The 18,007-nt window shown below is 38.4% G+C and overlaps 4 protein-coding genes and 3 pseudogenes across 4 annotated transcripts; 5 read left to right on the top strand and 2 right to left on the bottom strand.

The window, feature by feature from the left end:
* The first annotated feature begins 511 nt into the window (after nt 1-511).
* LOC104700339 (receptor like protein 26 pseudogene) lies at nt 512-1,501 on the top strand (annotated as a pseudogene).
* A 947-nt stretch (nt 1,502-2,448) lies between these two features.
* On the top strand, nt 2,449-3,193 carry LOC104704321 (uncharacterized; annotated as a pseudogene).
* Nucleotides 3,194-3,447: 254 nt separating this feature from the next.
* Nucleotides 3,448-5,024, bottom strand: LOC147940883 (cellulose synthase-like protein D1; annotated as a pseudogene).
* LOC104700338 (protein WHAT'S THIS FACTOR 1 homolog, chloroplastic-like) lies at nt 4,899-7,521 on the top strand. Its single transcript, XM_010415842.3, has one exon. It carries the CDS (start codon nt 5,413-5,415, stop codon nt 6,652-6,654), a length of 1,242 nt encoding a protein of 413 aa, XP_010414144.2. The 5' UTR covers nt 4,899-5,412; the 3' UTR covers nt 6,655-7,521.
* Nucleotides 7,522-7,888: 367 nt separating this feature from the next.
* On the top strand, nt 7,889-9,172 carry LOC104700337 (type 1 phosphatases regulator YPI1-like). Its single transcript, XM_010415841.3, has 2 exons — nt 7,889-8,029; nt 8,592-9,172. The coding sequence occupies exon 2, from the start codon at nt 8,619-8,621 to the stop codon at nt 8,958-8,960; it is 342 nt and encodes a 113-aa protein (XP_010414143.2). The 5' UTR covers nt 7,889-8,029; nt 8,592-8,618; the 3' UTR covers nt 8,961-9,172.
* Nucleotides 9,173-10,712: 1,540 nt separating this feature from the next.
* LOC104700336 (LOB domain-containing protein 14-like) lies at nt 10,713-11,482 on the top strand. The gene is made up of 2 exons (XM_010415839.2): nt 10,713-11,057; nt 11,152-11,482. The coding sequence occupies exons 1-2, from the start codon at nt 10,779-10,781 to the stop codon at nt 11,434-11,436; spliced, it is 564 nt and encodes a 187-aa protein (XP_010414141.1). The 5' UTR covers nt 10,713-10,778; the 3' UTR covers nt 11,437-11,482.
* Nucleotides 11,483-11,603: 121 nt separating this feature from the next.
* Nucleotides 11,604-17,507, bottom strand: LOC104700335 (poly [ADP-ribose] polymerase 1). Its single transcript, XM_010415838.3, has 19 exons — nt 17,103-17,507; nt 16,441-16,490; nt 16,136-16,358; nt 15,856-16,042; nt 15,459-15,741; nt 15,097-15,292; nt 14,836-14,997; nt 14,703-14,763; nt 14,558-14,621; nt 13,985-14,468; nt 13,791-13,903; nt 13,631-13,707; nt 13,364-13,524; nt 13,072-13,263; nt 12,880-12,988; nt 12,665-12,747; nt 12,411-12,548; nt 12,095-12,277; nt 11,604-11,874 (listed from the first exon to the last, which is right to left on the bottom strand). The coding sequence occupies exons 1-19, from the start codon at nt 17,244-17,246 to the stop codon at nt 11,827-11,829; spliced, it is 2,958 nt and encodes a 985-aa protein (XP_010414140.2). The 5' UTR covers nt 17,247-17,507; the 3' UTR covers nt 11,604-11,826.
* Nucleotides 17,508-18,007: the final 500 nt, after the last annotated feature.

The following is an 18,007-nucleotide window of genomic DNA, read 5'->3' as shown; positions in this document are numbered from 1 at the left end:
TCGCTTCAAGCTTCTTCTTGATGATCAATGCTCTTACTTGTCGTCAAGACCAGATCCAAGCTCTATTGCAATTCAAGAACGAGTTTGAATCCGACGGTTGCAACCGCAGTGACTATTTCCAACAATCTAAGCAAAGGAAAAATACCTGAGTGGTTATGGAAGCTTCCTCGTCTTAGCTTAGTGAAGCTTGTTAGCAATTCTTTTACCGGGTTTGAAGGTTCTTCAGAAGTTTTAGTTAACTCATCACTGCGGATAATAGTTTGCCTATAATAGTTTCACAGGGAATATACCTCTCTCAATTTGCAACCGAATCTCTCTCATCGTCCTTGAATCTCAGGAAGAACAGCTTGGAAGAAATATACCTGATGAGTTCTTTAGCAATGCTTCGATACAGACATTTGACGTTGGCTACAACCGACTAACCGGGAAGCTTCCAAGATCGCTATTAAATTGCTCCTTTCTGAAGTTTCTGAGTGTTGATAACAACAGAATTGAAGACACGTTTCCTTTCTGGCTGAAGGCTTTCCCCAATTTGCATGTCTTTACTCTCCGTTCAAACAGATTCTTCGGCCATCTCTCTCCTCCTGATCAAGGTCCTCTCGCGTTTCCCGAGCTGCGGATACTTGAACTGTCGGGTAACAGCTTTACAGGAAGCCTGCCACCAAGTTACTTTGTTAACTGGAAAGCATCAACACAACAGTATAAATGGGAGATGGGCGTATCTACATGGGAGACTACAAGAATTCGTATTATACCTATGAAGATACATTGGATTTGCAATACAAAGGTCTATTCATGGAGCAGGGGAAAGTCCTTACTTCCTACAGCACCATTGATTTCTCTGGAAACAAACTTGAAGGACAGATTCCTGAGTCCATTGGTCTCTTGAAGGAATTGATAGCGCTCAACTTATCAAACAACGCCTTCACGGGCCACATTCCTCTGTCTTTGGCAAATCTGACGGAGCTCGAGTCACTAGACCTGTCAAGAAACCAACTGTCAGGGAATATTCCTAGAGGACTCGGGAGCCTCTCGTTTCTGGCGTACAGAAGTGTGGCTCATAACCAACTTGAAGGTGAAATACCAGAAGGACCACAGTTTAGTGGACAAGCTGAATCATCATTTGAAGGTAATGCAGGTCTATGTGGTCTTCCTCTCCAAGGAAGTTGCTTTGCGCCACCAGCACAACAGCCTAAAGAAGAAGAAGAAGAAGAAGAGGACGAAGTGTTAAACTGGAAAGCAGTGGTAAGAGGGTATTGGCCTGGACTCTTGTTTGGCCTGGTAATAGCACACGTTATTGCTTCATACAAGCCAAAGTGGTTTGTCAAGATAGTTGGTCCAGTTAGATTGTTTATGAATCTGGATTCAAGATGGGAAAGTTTCAACAATAAGGATAGTGTAGAACAAGAAAGTAATATGAAAATATAGTATGTGGATATGTTGTTACCTGATTGTAAGAAATGGTTATACTATAGTTTCTGTAACTTTTTGGTTTTCTTTATTTAAGATCTCTCTCTTAGCTGATAATGTCCTTATGATGTACTGCGTTGCTTCTTCTCTGATTCGTCAATCAACTCGAGCCGATGTTTCTTAATGCACTAAGGCCCTTGTTTCAGCATCCTGTTAAGACAAATTGGACCAAGTGAACATAAGAGTCTCAGAGTGTAGAAACTAGGTTTCCACAATGAATTTGTTTAAGGAGGGAAACAAATTCAATAGAGTTATCTTTCTAGAAAATAGATCTAAGCCTTGGAATTAAAAGTAAAGAAGTAGAACTCAAAAGAATTAGGGTTTATTGCTAAGAACAAGAGGAGAACTGATTATTGTATTCAATTCTCGATACCTTACAATGGAGAAGTCTCCCCTTATTTATACATGTTCTTAGATTGCATAATATACTAACTTTCCTTATCGGACGAAGTGAGATATGGAAAACTGTCTTATTGCTTCAGTCGGCCGCCGTGCCGAAGTGGAGGTCGGTTTCTTCTTCTTCAAGGCTACGCTTTGGCCGAACTGACTCCTGACCTAATCAAGCCCTTAACCGGTTTCCCGGTTAACTAATCAATTAGTATTTCTGGTTTAGCTCGGTAAGTCGGGGGTGCTGAATCCCGCACCAACACAGAGCTTACATGATTATACTGAAACTTGGCGTTGTTGAACTGTGATGCTCTGCCTCAAATGCTTGAAACCAAAAAAATAAAAGATTCAACAAGTAATTTTGGTTACGTAAGTAATTTTGGTTTGTGTAAATTTATGTTGAAAATACATGATCTGACGGATTTGCCCCTCGCGGAACTTGACAAGAAAATGGAAATTAGTTTCGGACGCTCTATATAATACCTGAGAGTCTGAGACTCAAGGAAACTTACTTCTCTACGCTCTATATATTACCTGAGACTCTTCTCTTTCCATAATTCGATATCCAAAGTTGAGAGAGTGAAACCCTAATAAGAATGGCAATGGAAACTCGCGTTTTGTTCTACTCCTCCTCTGTTGATCTTTCTTCCACCGGAAGAGACGCTTCTACTTGCAACAAAGCGCTTTCCTTGAATCTGAATAAACGTAAGGCTGTTGGACCACCATGTTCAGAATCGAAGAGGAAAAAACATCAGCTCTCTCATGATATCACGGCAGAGACTAATCAAATCGATGACCGCAAGTCTTTTGCTGCAGCGAGGACTACCCAAAAGAAGAAGCAATCGGCTATACCTATGAAAGTTTCTAAAAACCAAAGATCTGGGGTTCATGGAACGGGAGAAATTAAGCAAAACTTGAAGAAGCGGAAGCCTGACGATGTTTGCAAGTCTGTTCCAGAAACATCAAGGCCGCTTATAAGTTGAAGACGCAGCCGCCTGCGAAAGTATCTGAAAACCCTAAAAGTTGTCCAGTTTTGAAGAAGAACGCAATAGAGACTTTGGAGCTTTTTGAAATAGCCAAGAAATCTGCTGACGTTGCTAACGCAAAAGGAATTCTCGCTGCTGAAGCAGAGACTTCAATATGCGTAGATAGTCTCGCGTTACTCTTGGAATTCCCGATCTGCTCAGCAGCTATTGAAACAAAGAGGATCATGGCGAGGCTTGAGCATCTTACAAAGCACAAAAATCGAAAAATCTGCAACTCTGCATCAACACTTCTTCACTGTTGGAGGCAGAGTATTAGAGATCAAGAACTCAGAGAGTCTCGAGAAGGCTAGAGTGTCACCAGAGAATCTAAAACAAACAAGGGAAGGAAATTATTAGTAGGTCTGTGACTTGACTACGTTGGTTGCTTATTCTTTTTATAAATTAGAATATTGTGGTGACCACTTTGATTAATTACATTAATCAAAACTCAAAAACTACAGTAAGGAATGTTGTGAGTTGTTAAATATGTTAGTAGTACGGATCTTTCACAATCTATTTTTGTGTTGTTCAAGTTCAGTGTGTTTATCTACTGTTTATGAGAGAATCAATGAAATTGGAGTTCAATCTGTAAATTTTTTATGATAAACAATATGTTTTTCCCTGAATAAAGGGATTAAGATTGAGAAAACATAATTCTCTTTTTGTGTGTGACATTGAAACCGATTGTGTTGATACACCAATCGTATCAAAATGACAGCGATGGCTTCAGCCACGGTTGGAGCATCAAGGGGAGATCGTGGCAGGAGTAAAGCACCAGGTGGTCTTCCGTTTTTAACCGACATGTGATCTGCTAGAGGCCGTCCTTGGTACTCTGCAACCGGAATAGTGTCTGTGAACATGGTCGAATTACCAAACTTTTTGGGCAGACCAAGATCTGGATCATCGTTAAGAGGTTGTGTGTCAGACTCTAAATCAGACGCTTGGGAAGTTTGGGATGCTTGGGACTGAGTCCGGACATGCATAGCTGGAGCCTTTTCCTGACAAAACACCCCTGAGTACTCATTAGCTCGAGGTGGGTTGAATCCATAGAGAGCATACCTTCTGAACATACACCCTGTTCCGACATAAACTGGACCTTGTAAAACCATCTAGTGCTCTCATGTTACCTGTTTCAGAACCGAACAATGTTTTAAGTTATGGTGCCTTGTGCATAAGCGTTACAATCTTGCTGGTTCAACAACTCACCGTCGAAGAAAGCAGTATTGTGATTTGCATATCGATCTGATGGGTCGATTCCTTCAAACCGTTGCGGAAACTGAATGTAACAGATCCTGTCAGTCACCACCTCGGTCCATCATGAAACACATTCCTTCTTTGATAGCTTTGGAGTTGGAGATGTAGTGATCACAGTCCAGATTGAGGATGAACGCGCCAATGGAAAGTGTGGCTGAAGCTCTAACCATACCATTCACGGCACCAGCTTTCTTGTTGTGGTCAAAACCTGGGCGTTTCTCACGCGAGACATATGCAAACATAGGTACACGAATATCAATCCCTGTGAAATCTAGCGCGCCTTCATTTGGTCCACCCATCACCGGTTCAAGCTCAGGCACTTTTCTCAAGTTTGACAAAGTTTTTATGGTTTTATTAGAAATAACTGTAAGTTGAAGGTTCATATATATAACTGTAGTATTCCGGCGTGGTCTCTTTTTGAATGATCAGGTTTAGGTTCAAACCATGTGCCTGGCCAATGCGTACCATCAGCCATCCACGTTGCGTTTACCACATCAACCCCATCTGGTGGCAATACGCCACCATTTTTCTCTCGGACAATCCGCTTTTCCTTGAGCTCTTCTCTCAAGTTGAATTGCTCAGCTCTTTTTCTTGATTTGTTCTGGAAGAAGACCATTGATACTGACCTTGAATTCGTCATACTCACGCTTGATCCAACGGCGATCTTTGACGAAATCTTGGTTTTTCAGCAAATCGATTTTGTAAGCTATATGGAATCGAGTTATAAATTTGGAAGCGTGAATAGGTGGAGCCTTTTAACACAAGTGCAAAAAATGTAATTATCCTAATAATCAAAACTGAGTAAACACCAAACCCAAAACAAAAAAAATGAACAAATCGTAGAAAGAAGACAGCTTTCACAATAGGGGTTGTCTCGTTCTCCCTCATTTGCTGCAGAGCTCAGCTAACTTCTAGAGAAGCTGCAGAGTTGGGGCATAAATTTTGTTCCTTTGAATCACATATTTATAACCCAACCAGGCGTTTCAGAAGCCAAGTCTCTTCTTTAACTCTTGTCGAAACTGTGGCGTTGTTGAGTCTCTCCTGATGAATCGACTTCAAAGGCTTCTCCTTTCTCCTCCAACCACACCTCCTTTGTGCCGCTGTTGTGCTCCTCTGATGCTCTAAAGGTTGGGCTTTTCTATTTGCTTTTGCTTTTAACCAATCGCATTCGTCAAAAATTGGATTTTTGAGTTTGGGTAATAGAAGCCAATATATACAGAGCGAAGCTTTAGGTGTTCACTTTGATTAGGTTTGGTAATCAGAAACTGATATCGCTATGATACGGGATTTATTTGGAATTCTGGGTACCAAGAAGGTTCCATTGTTAATCCGAAGATTCTCACTTTGCTCTACGAAGAAAGACCCTGATCTCGAATCTGCTCTCTCGCGTAACAAGAGATGGATAGTTAACAGTAGGCTCAAGAACATTATCTTAAGGTGTCCCAACCAGGTTGCATCGGTTAAGTTTTTACAGAAGAAGTTTAAGACTCTTGATCTGCAGGGGAAAGCACTGAACTGGCTTAAGAAGTACCCTTGTTGTTTCCACGTTTATCTCGAGGACGATGAGTATTACTGTCGTTTAACTAAACCCATGATGACGCTTGTGGAAGAAGAAGAGTTGGTCAAAGATGCCCAAGAGCCTGTGCTAGCTGATAGGCTTGCAAAGCTGCTTATGATGAGTGTTAATCAGCGCCTCAATGTGGTGAAGCTTAATGAGTTTAAGCGGAGCTTTGGATTTCCTGATGATTATGTTATTAGGATACTACCAAAGTACTCAGATGTGTTTCGGATAGTGAATTATAGTGGCAGGAAGAGTTCAATGGAGATAGAGCTTTTGTTGTGGAAGCCTGAGTTGGCTGTTTCTGCAGTGGAAGCAGCAGCAAACAAATGTGGCTCTGAGCCTAGTTTCTCTTGCTCGTTACCTTCCACATGGACCAAACCTTGGGAGAGGTTCATGGAGTTTAATAACTCTCCTTACATATCTCCGTATGAGGATCATGGGGATCTTGTCGAAGGTTCAAAGGAGAGTGAGAAGAGAAGTGTTGGTTTGGTGCACGAGTTACTCTCGTTGACGCTGTGGAAGAAGCTGTCAATCGTAAAGCTGAGTCATTTCAAGAGGGAATTTGGGTTGCCGGAGAAGCTAAATTCTATGCTTCTGAAACATCCAGGCATATTCTATGTAGCGAACAAGTATCAGGTTCACACTGTGCTTCTTAGAGAAGGATACAATGGCTCGGAATTGATTCACAAGGACCCGCTTGTTGTTGTGAAGGGTAAATTTGGGGAACTGATGCAGCAGGGCTTGTATGAGTATAATCACAGGAGGTATTTGGCTAATCAAGAGAAGAAGAGAGAGAAAGGTATTGAATCTTTGAAGTCTGAGGTGAGAAAGAAAGACAGGATTCACGATGAAGATGATGTCAATGAACAAGAAAGCCATGGTGATCGACCAGGTGGTCTGTTTGATACAGAAGAGAGAAAAAGGTTTTATCAGATTCTCTTCAGTGACAACCAATAAGAGCATTCTGGAAAAGTTGAAACATTATTTGCTGAGAATTACTACATCTCAATAACTCTTGGGAGGAACAGCTTGTTTTGCATTTGATCTAAGAGCATATTGTGATCTCCTTAGCTTTACAGCAAAAACACCATGTCTCAAAGATTGCAGACTGTATAGATAAAGTTTCCCTTAAACATCACTTCTCCAGTTTTTGTTTAGAAGGTCACAGATGCGGCCTAGTTGTTCCCCAGGGGTGAAAGATCAAAATGGAAACTGTGATTTCAGTCTTGGGGGCAGCTGAAATGCTTTCATTTAGTTTTGGGTGGGTGGGAAACAAGAAGTTAGAGTTAGTTGATTCAATGTAATATCTCTAAGAAGAGCGTCTTAAAGTGTGTTCATTGTTGATATCCAGAAGTTCAGTGAAGATATTTGCTTGCTCGCACTTGGATTCTTCCCGGAATGTGTTGTTGGTTCCACATTTAGCAAGATAATAGTACAGATGTATGTGGACAAGTGGTAAGAGGAGACTATGGCTTGTAGGTCAAAGAGATAAAATGGCTGGATTTGTGTACAAGGAAGATGGTTTATATCAGATAATATCAGCCTCAACTTCATCGGGACATCTTTGTAGACATATAATCGTTCATTTAAGTAGTGTTTCTTTGCATATTTGCTTTTAGATAACATCTTTTATGCTTGAAAAGGATATCATTGTTGTAGGTATTCTGGAAGTAAGCTTAGGATACATGACAGTATTTAGATTCGCAGTAAGTGAGAATGATTAGAGGATACATTTCAGATGTCACTCCTGTCTGCATTTTGTTATTCTGGATTGTACCTTTATATCATCTGCAATAACAAGATTCATTTCAAGTTTGTTTGATATTTTTAGCATTCATTTCAGATGTCACTCCTGTCTGCATTTTGTTACTACTGTTCGGAGAACGTTGTGTTTGATTATAATTTGATATGGACTGATTTAACACAAATCTGAAAATGTATGGTTGGATTCGAACTATTTAAAATTCCTTGACTTCACTTGGTACAACTATTAGTTAAGTTTTGTTTTTCTTTGGAGCCTCAACAGCAGCTAGGTCTAGAGGGAAGTTGTGAGCATTACTTGTTAAAAATATTTTTTTACAGGAATGCTTATTTATAAAATAAAATAATTAAAAGCCGCAAAAAGTAAATAACTCATGATCCATGACCTTCTATATCATCCAGAGTCTTTCAAATTTGTCTCTCTCTCTCTCTCCATCATCAATCAACCTTTTTCAATTTCACTCAAACAAGAAGCGTCTGCGTCTCTCTTCCTCCTCCTCCTCCTCCTCCTCCTTGTAACTTGGAACCAAAGAGGATTTGTAGCCAGCAACTATTACGATCCATTCCCCAGGTTTGCTTATTAATCTTTTCTTCGATTTTGATTGAGTTTTAGGCTTTTTGCTATTGTTCCCAGCGATCGAAACCCTTTTTTTTTTTTGATGTTCAATTTTTTTATATTCAATCGATGGGTGCGTAAGAAATTGAGATTCGTTGTGTTTGTTTAGGTTTCAGATCTTGATTTTGACGGTTAACAAAAATTAGCATCTCTGTTGTTTCCAGAAGAACGAACCGTAAATATTTGGGTTACACGATTTGTAGGGGTTAGGTTTTGCAATGGCTACATATGTTTCAACCAAAAAAAACATATATAAAAAAGACTTGCGTTGAACCCATTTGATTTAGGATTTGATTTTTCTGGTGTGAAGCTTTTGCTTCTTTCTTTCTCCTATTTACTTTAAGCTTGGGACTTCTCATGAATCTCTGATTTTTGAATCCACTATCATCTTAGTTTTGAGCTGTGAACTCTGCAGTTTTGTTGTATACATTTAGCTCTTCTTGTCATTAGAGGAAAGAAACAACAAGTCTTGAGCAGCCAGAGATTGATCATTTTTTTTTGTTGTCTCCCTATGCAGATAAAATCAAAAGCTTAATCTTGAGCTATGAGCACAGCGACGAGGCCTTCTTCCTCAGCAACAACTTCTGTCGTATTAGAAAACCCTGTTTCTCAATCACAACCTACAGAAAGATTAGTGCTTCGTTTGAACCGGAAGAAGAAGAAAGTTTCGTGGAAAGACGGGACTGTGGACAACGAGTTCATGCAGAAGAAGAGTTCAAAGAAATGTTGCATCTTTCACAAACAGAAGCCCTTTGATGAGGATGACAGCGAAGAAGAAGAAGAAGATAACCACCACCATCACCATGATCATGATCATGATCATAACCATGAACACTCTGAATCTGGTGAGGCCTCTTCTTCTAATGATTCTAAAGCTGTTGACTGATCAGTCAGTGTTTTTCTCACATCACTATATATATATATATATATATATATATATATATATATATATATATATATATTGAAGCGTTTTAATAGATCATGGAAGAACACATATTTGTCTTGAGGTTTTTGGTCTCTTCCCCTATCTAACCCTGGTTGGGCTTTATGTATATGTACATGTAATTTGCAGATTTATTGCAATGTTGATTTTAATTCCTTGATGCTTTATTTACAATTATGTTAATCATTCATTAAAGCTTGCTAATTAGTCAAGGAATCACATAAGTGTAAATCTTTTCTTTTTACCTTTGAATATGCTTTTGCGGCTGTGTTTGAATTCAATCTCAGACGTGTTTGAGTTTTTCTCATCACCAATCTTCGAATGGTCTTTGAAGAGCGATTAAATTTGATTACCACTTGTATAGTTTTGTTCGTTTCAAATCCTGACCGGAGCAGTATTCGTCATTAGTCTTCAATACCTAGACGCTGTGAAAGTTATTGACAAACGTTGATCTCTGTTACCTCTCAAATGCAATGTTCGGGTTACATCAATTAAAGAACAAGCTCATCATTATTTTCCCACTCGAATAGGATTTGTAACGTGTAAATCCAAACACTAATGAAAGTTTCATAGATCAATAATATATTTTCGGTCATGAAGGGAGAAGTGATGGCCAATGCTATGACTGATGCAACTTCCGGATCAGGTGGACTGTGATTTGGATCGATCACTCATGTAATGGATTCGCTCCTGGTCGGATGCTTTGGTGGTCCTGTGACTGATGTGGGTAATATTAATATAGTTGGCTCCAGGGACCTTGGACTGGTCTGCACTTGATCGATGTGCACGGCCGATATGTCTTATGAGAGTTGTTTGAGGAGTCATAGATTCAAAGAACGCTAGACATAACTCAGGATACCTTAAGTCCTAAACACAAAGATAAAAGATAAAAAAAGAAACTCTAAAGATGGCATATATCAATCTTCAAACTTTATTTTTCTTACTATTTTTAATCTCCACTAAACCAACATTAAGTCATGAATCCACTATCAGTTGTTCATTATTTTCGAATAATTTAACTTTTGTACTTTGATCAATTATTTTGGGAATATTTGTGTTGATAATCATGATTCATGATTACTATGTGGGCTGGATAATCATGGGTTTCTATTTTTTTAGTCTGTAAAGTCTGATAGAAACTGTGACTGAGCATAGCTAATGTTTCAAATCTATTTAGAATAAGTTACCTTGTCCCATTTTTGTATACAGTTACATATTCTTGTTAAGTATTTCATAGTTCACTTTCATATTCATTAACTTATCTAATTTACAAACATTAAAAGCAAACTCTATACTAAATTATCAAGAAAAGAATGAAGTAAATAATGAATCAAGAATGCTATGACCACAACAAAAAGCAACTTGGGTTTGGTTCATGTTTACTCGTTGTTTTGTCCTATACGTCAACAAAATCTCTCATACGATCGGATCCCAATATTAATAGGGTTCTCTCAACTATTTTCTAAGAATATTCTCTTCCTCAAACGTTTAAACACAATTATATATTATGACAAGATATTTAAAAAAAGATATTTACAATGTATATTAACTTGAGGGAAAAGAAAAAGCTGGAATTGTATTGTAATTGTACGCCATTAGAGAGACAAATAAGTAAAATAACAAAATTGGATTATCATAAATCCCACCATAGTTCTTTAGTATACCTTTGCATATAAACACGCACTATATAATAGTCATCAGTAGTATTAATCTTCTTCAAAGCTAATATTTCGTTAATAATTAGATTATTTACATTTGAGTATGGGAGGTTTAGGTTCACCATGTGGAGGATGCAAGTTCTTGCGTAGGAAATGTGTAGAAGGTTGTGTATTTGCACCATATTTTTGCTACGAAGAAGGATCTTCTAATTTTGCAGCCATTCACAAAGTGTTTGGAGCCAGCAACTTCTCTAAGCTCATTTCTCATCTCCCTGACCAGGACCGGTGTGACGCCGTACGAACCATCTCTTACGAGGCTCACTCTCGTCTCCATGATCCTATTTACGGATGCGTCTCCCAAATCTTCTCCCTCCAGCAACAGGTATTTTTGCCTAGGATGATTTATATGTAAACTGTTTTTGGTCTTTTGCTTCATCATCTCTAGTGTACTTACAAGTAACATCACTTACTTATAGGTTGTTAGTCTACAAGCACAAGTGGTCCTACTTAGAGAAGAAGCTTCTAGAAGGTTTCCTCAAGAGGATCCTAGTTGCAATCTGAAGCAACAAGAAAAGGTTCTTGCTCAACAAAGGCCACAAGATCTTCACAACTGGTTTCATCAAGAATTCTTGGACTCAGACCTCAACCCAGTGACTGGTGCTACACACGAACATGAGCGATCTATGGATCGGAATGAGTCACTTTGTAGCTCAAATGAATCTCTTTACTACCAGGAGGCCAATTTTCCTTGGTCTGTATGAGTACAAGTGACTATTTTGTCAGAGAATGAACTTTAAATTCTTCTAGAATCTTCTTTACTATCCAGTTTTGAACATTTTTCATAGCAGAGATTGGATCAGGCAACCCTTTTCTCTTTGAGATTTACCATTTCTTCGTAGATCTTCCATAGAAACAACAACATCAGATCTGAACAAGTGTTGTCTTAAGACCAAAAAGAGTCATAACAAAATGTAGTGCACAGTGTTTTAAAACCAGCCACATCTACAAAAGCGAGAGAGACAAAATCTGTGACTTCATGTTGGATTTGATAACCTAAAAGACTATTTACAACAGTTAAGTCTTCATGTTGGAGTCGATCTCCATAAGACATTTAGTTAACAAAAGTTATGTCGTCCTGTTTAGTTTCGAGCTCATCTCTTGTGCTTAAATCTTACTTTCAACAAGTACTGCAACTTCACCTGTCCATAGACAGAGTAATCTTTGTCAGATATGTACACACCATAAGCACATAAGAATGGGTCACAGTATGTGTAGCAAAAATAATATCTGACGTATGAGCTTTCTAGATGATTTATTATTTCTCATTCCAATTACCCATACAGACACGAAGAGGATAGTGTTTGTAACCTATCCTATTGTAAATGGGTGAAAGGAACAAGGAAGGGAAACAGAAGTTACCTGAGCTGTATTGTAGACGATATATTCATTGTACATAAGCTCAGAAGCCTTGACCTTCGATGAAACAGGTTTTCCACAAGGAACAGTCACATCACCTCTCCACTTGGCAAATTCTGAATCTTGAGGCACTTTCTTGCCAAGCCCTTTGGTCGAATGTTTTCCTCTCGGAGGTTTATCCATGTACTAAAGAATTGTGGACATAAGAGAAACAGTCATATTACAGAGATAAGAAATATTTGATGTTGTGCCTAAAGTCTCAACATAAGGACTACATGTTTAGTGTATCATATCCTAGAAAATTGCAATATGGGCTCACCGTAGCTTTTGTTAACTCATGTATTTCTCCCAATGCAACTTCACTCAGAAGCATTAGACCCACCGGGTTTTTCTTACACGTGTAGCAGTACTGAGCACTTTTACTGACAAGGTCAGCGAAGTATATCCCCTTTCCAAACTGAAACACAGGAATTTCAAGAAGTTAGGCTTCAGAACCTCCAACAAGTTAACTAGATAGCAAAATCCCTCAACTGATGAGAACCACACAAGCATAGACACAGAGAGAGTACTGACCATGTAGCCAGTAGCAGGAGCTTCTGGCGGCGCAATTCTTAGTCCTTGGTTCAGAATTCCAACAAAATTCGTTAATCGAGAACCTGAGAGCAGAGTTAATTAGGTTTAAACCTAGGGATCAGACATAAATATATAATCAACCAAAATATTAACAATCAATATTTCTTGTATCTGCTTCCAAATTATCTTAGTGTGGCTGGTTGCAGCTTGATTACCATGCCATAGGAGCATCTTATTGCCAAGTTTTTCCCTGTAAGGAGCATATTTATCAAACTCTCCTTCTCTTTCCAGAGCAAAAACTTCCTCCAGTTCAAGACTCCACTCCTGACAAATTCAGTAATCAAAAATTGAGTTAGAAAAATTAAGAAAAGCAAACATAAAAAAATGTAACGAGGAAGTGGACTCACTGTATGTGTTGGGGCATGCGTTGTGTTAAGATACTTCTCAATTAATCGATAATCTTCACTATCATGAGGAAGTGGTGAAATATCACAATGCAGCTTCTTGTATTTATCGTCAAGAGATTCGGTGCTATCAACATCAAAGCCTACTAGTCTTGATGCTATTTCGATATCCTGCAGAGCCTCGAGCATTTGTACCTGCGACATACAGATACAATACTATTTTAGTAAAGCAGGGAAAAACAAAAAAAGACCATGGTTAAAAACAACACCAAGGTGTTTGTTCTACGGCGAGTACCTTAGACTTAAAGTCATCTTCATCACGGATAATATGAGGATGAATAGAAGGGATCATCGTAAAAAATCTATTACTAGCATCAACAAGCAAGCTTTCTTTGATAGAAGGCTGGGGGTAGCTCTCAGTCAATAGCTTCTGTATCTCTGTCAATACCTCAAAACCTATAGAAGAACAAACAATAAAAAACAATATACAGAAATGTGATGTAGAACCATGATTCATTATTTATTAGAAACAAAAATCTAAAACTGGACAAGTAAGAGTTACCCTTCTGTATATTATGTTTGCTGAGTTTCCCTAGTGGCATCTCTGACATATTTATTTCGAACTCCATCATAGCAGATCTGAAAAAGTATTTAATAAGTTACTTCAGGCCGTTTCTAGGGGGAGGAGAGGCGAGGAAGACAATGGCAAATAAGTTTCTAACCTGTAAGTTTCCACATCAAAAAGCATCTTCATTAATTCTATTAATGGAGGAGCAAGGTTGCTAATGGTCTGAACTGGCTCTTTTTTGGCTACTTGCTTGTTAACTCCATAATCCTGAAACAAAAGATACAAATTAGTTTATGAATGATTTAAGAAAATAAGAGAATCTGAAGATACAAAAGATATGATGCTTACAATGTCCAACGGGAGAAATTTTCCTGGTTGTTTCTGGAAATTTGTTTTTTGTTCCCAAGATTCCCATGAGTTTCCAGTCTTTTCAAGAAATAGACGTTTGAATTCATGAACCGCATCAGACTTTGACATTTCTTCCACTTTGTTACCACCAATCTTTTCATTTCCAACTCGGCCCCATTTACGAAATACGTAGCAATCTGAACCTTTATCTTCTTGGATTATCTGGAGTATGTAATAACTATTGATACCGGTAGAAAGATCAGACATGCTCAGAGTTGTGTTATAGATACTGTTCCCATCTTCAAGAATGTGACAGTGCTCTTGGAGGCCAGATGCTTCGTGCACAGCGCTTCGTCCTTTTACTTTAACAGTGACCAGGCTCTCACTAGTGTCTTCAATTTTGTACTTGTCCAACGGAAGTTTCCTTTGTTTTATCAAACAGTCAACCAAATAATCCTCTCTCACGATAGCCACTTTCATCCTCCTGACACATATATCAACACCAACGTTAAAAGTGAGAGCAAAGAGTGTGATGAGTTAAAGAGTACCAGTACAATAAAGGCCTTTTCCTACCTTGCCTTTCTCATTTCAGCATCTCGGATACCTGTCGTTCCACAGACAACCAAACAGCTTGTACCTGCAAATTGTGAAACAGATATATTCAAAAGCTTAAAACACTTTTACAATAGGCTAAACTAAACACTCGAGAAATACATACCTTTTTTAACGTTAGCATGAAACTCTGCACCAGCTTCCTCGATTTTCTTCTTCCATGCTTGCTGCAAAATGATCCCATCAAGCAATGAAGTGCAAAGCTAATTTAAGTTATAAAATTTGACAGAAGGACATACGCGTTCCTTAGTATCTCCATCAATTGAAACTTTAAGATCTGATAGCTTTTCACTCCTTGAGGAGTCAGCTGCATCTTTAGAACCTTGACCCTGCGACGTCTCACCAGACGATACAGGGCGCAGTATACGTTTTGGCTTTACACTCTTTTGAGACTTATTCCACTGCAAGGAATCAGAAGAAAAATATAAACTTCATGAGTAATATACACCACATCTGACCTAACTCATACCATTATCAACTCTACAAACTGGCTGATTTACCTTCAGAAGGAACTGATTCTCTGTTCCTTCTGGAATCTTCCACTTCCCTTTGATGTGGTCTGGATCCAAAGTGGAATGAGAACATTTGCTCCATTCCGAGATGTACCCATGGCATCGGTAAAGTCCTCCAGAAAAGGAAAGATGACCAGAGCAAATTGGGCAGAGGGCGAGTGGACCAAACATCATGCCATCAGCACTAAAAAGAAACAAGCAGAGAGGTCAAGAATATGATTACGCATCAGAGTCTCTAATCCAAATTACCTTTAAGAATATCCACACGACAGTAAGAAACAAAACAGACAACATTTCAGAATGTCTTTTCCAAGCAATATACTTCCAGATAGCTTCGCAATGTTATTTACCATTTATCACGTAGATCAAGTTCTGATCCTCTTGTACTTTGTTCATTTAATTCAAGCATTTCCCGCAACTCGGCTGTTGTTACATATTTTTTCAGATCATCCTTCAGGTCCCACAATTCTTTAGTTTGAGCCTCCATTACCCTTTCTGTGCTACAAGGTTGTAAAGCACCGCTTGTAGTCATGTCAAAACTAGTTTTTGCTAGTTTCGACTTCTCATTATCACCAGAATCGTTTCTTCGTTTTGTGCCTGCTTTTGGATTTGTTTGGCGTGCTTCTGCTGTCTCTGTCCCAGTTGTGCCAGCAAGAAATTAACAGAAAGCCATCAGACTATAGTACTGCAAATCAGGATTCTGTAACAAGGAACTCAATGCATTACCGAACACCTCAAGACTCTTACCAGTTTTAGCTGCCGGCAGAGTTTTCTTCACTAAGGGAAGAAGAGCTTCTTGGTCTGAGTCTGGTATGTTTCTCCATCCAGACAAACTTTCCAGTTCAGTGGAGGAAGACATTTCAAGGAAACATTTTGCGTGATGCCACATCAAACCCTTGTTACCCGGGCCTTCAGGCTTAGAGAATATACGTACCTGGAAAGAAAAAAAACATACCAATAACCCTAATGCACGAGGACCAGTTCATATAAATTGCTACAACCATGGCAGATGAAGAACAACACTTACCTCTCCTTTCAAAATCTTTTCGCTACATTTTCTGCAACCGGCACGAGAAGTTTGTGACACTTCAATCCCATATTCTAGTTTGGCATTATTAGCGGTACTGCTCGTGCTCGTGCTTGTGCTTGTGCTGGCGCTTGTGCTATTCCCTGCTCCAGATTCGACATATTTTCTAATCTTTTCCTGATCTTCCCAGCGAAGTGATTCTATGCCTTCAACATCATCAACTCTAGCAAAACCAAGAGACAAAATAAAGTTGATAGCTGAATGCTTATCATACATTTTCACTAAGGGGAATTGGTTTTACATACGATTTTATCTGCTTCGTTTTCTTCAGTATACAACTAGCATGGTTCCACATCTGTGTCAAATAAAACAAAAGTACAGAGAGGATACTGCCAGTTAACGAAAACTTCATGTCCACTGGAGCTAAAGCAACATATAATCAAAATGGGAAAGTTAAGCAAAGCAGGAAGAAGGAAGTAAGACAATGTTCTATGGTTCCAAGTTAAAATAACAAGAGAAGAATGATCTTTGACATTCCAGAAAATAGCAGTTCACATATGTCATTGTAAAAAGCACGAAACTTTTTGCAATCATCAAAAGTGGCTACAAATTTTAGCTTAAATTGCTGATTTATCACATTCAATTAGGCATAAAGGAGGAGAATGAAAAGCTTTTTCAGAAGTAAGTAACAGAGCAAAAAAAAAAGCAAGCTTGATACCCAAAAGTAATCCCAGAGCTTAGAAGAAGCAGAATGAACAAGATAAAACCCTCACACAACGCCAATTTCAACGAAAAAGAACCAAATTTACCTCACAAAAACCCTAAAAGGAAGTAACTTTGTGATTCGAAAATCGAAAACCATAAAGAAGCATTATGACTATTGATAGAATCCACAGTAACAAGCACAAGAGTATAGTACAGAGACGGGTCCAAGTTCTTGGAGATAGAGAGAGAAAGAGAGTCGTACAGGCATGACGCCGTCAAATTGAGAGGCTTGAACTAACTTTCCAAGACGAAAGGTCTCCTTGGTAATGGAGGACTTGCAAGTCTTGCATGAAGACCTTGAAGACTTAGCATACTCTGCCCTCCACGGCTTATGTGGACTCGCCATTGCTGTTAATTCCCTTTCTACGGTAAGACAAGATTACACCAGTGTGAGGAGGAGGATGAGGAGAAGACTATTTAAACATACGCCTTCTCTCCAATATGATGCTGATGATGATGACGACGGTGTTGAGGAATATTTCAGGTGAGAGTGGGCTTCTCGGCGACGGCTTTACAGATTGTGTTTCTACCGTTTAACCCTTTTTCCCCTTTTTCACCCTAAAAGCTGCCTTTTTTTTTTTTTAATAATTAAATCACTCGATAATGCTTTTAATTTTATTTACTACTAATCTTTAATATCGTGATATCATAAATTTATTAAATTCAATTAGACGAAAAAAAAAATATTAAATTCAATTTATAGTTTATTTCCAACGCTTATCCAATATGATTATCAAATTTTTGTTTTAGATATGATTAATACAATACACCTCAGTTTTTTAGTTGAAAGTTTTTTAGTTGAAGGTGGAGTTGACAAATCGTTTAAAACAATTAGTCAATCAAATTATAAGGACTAATACAGCTCCAGATTTTTATCCAATAATAATCTTTCTCTATTTCACATCATTATTTCTGATTTCTGTTATTAGTCCAGCTCAATTACAAGTATCCAGAAAAAATAGTAAAAAAACCCAAATTAACTTTAGTATGACAATTGAGGAAGGTGACGATTAAGGGACACAAGGTTCTTTAAACATCTTGGTTAAGTATTATTTGTAATCTAACATCATTTTGGCAGTTTATTTATACAATAGTTAATAAATAATT

This window comes from Camelina sativa, chromosome 7 (assembly GCF_030686135.1).
Source record: "Camelina sativa cultivar CO46 ecotype springtype chromosome 7, ASM3068613v1".
In the NCBI taxonomy this organism is placed as follows: Eukaryota; Viridiplantae; Streptophyta; class Magnoliopsida; order Brassicales; family Brassicaceae; genus Camelina; species Camelina sativa.
Note: the sequence above shows the minus strand (reverse complement) of the source record. Positions and strands in the feature narration are given on the sequence as shown.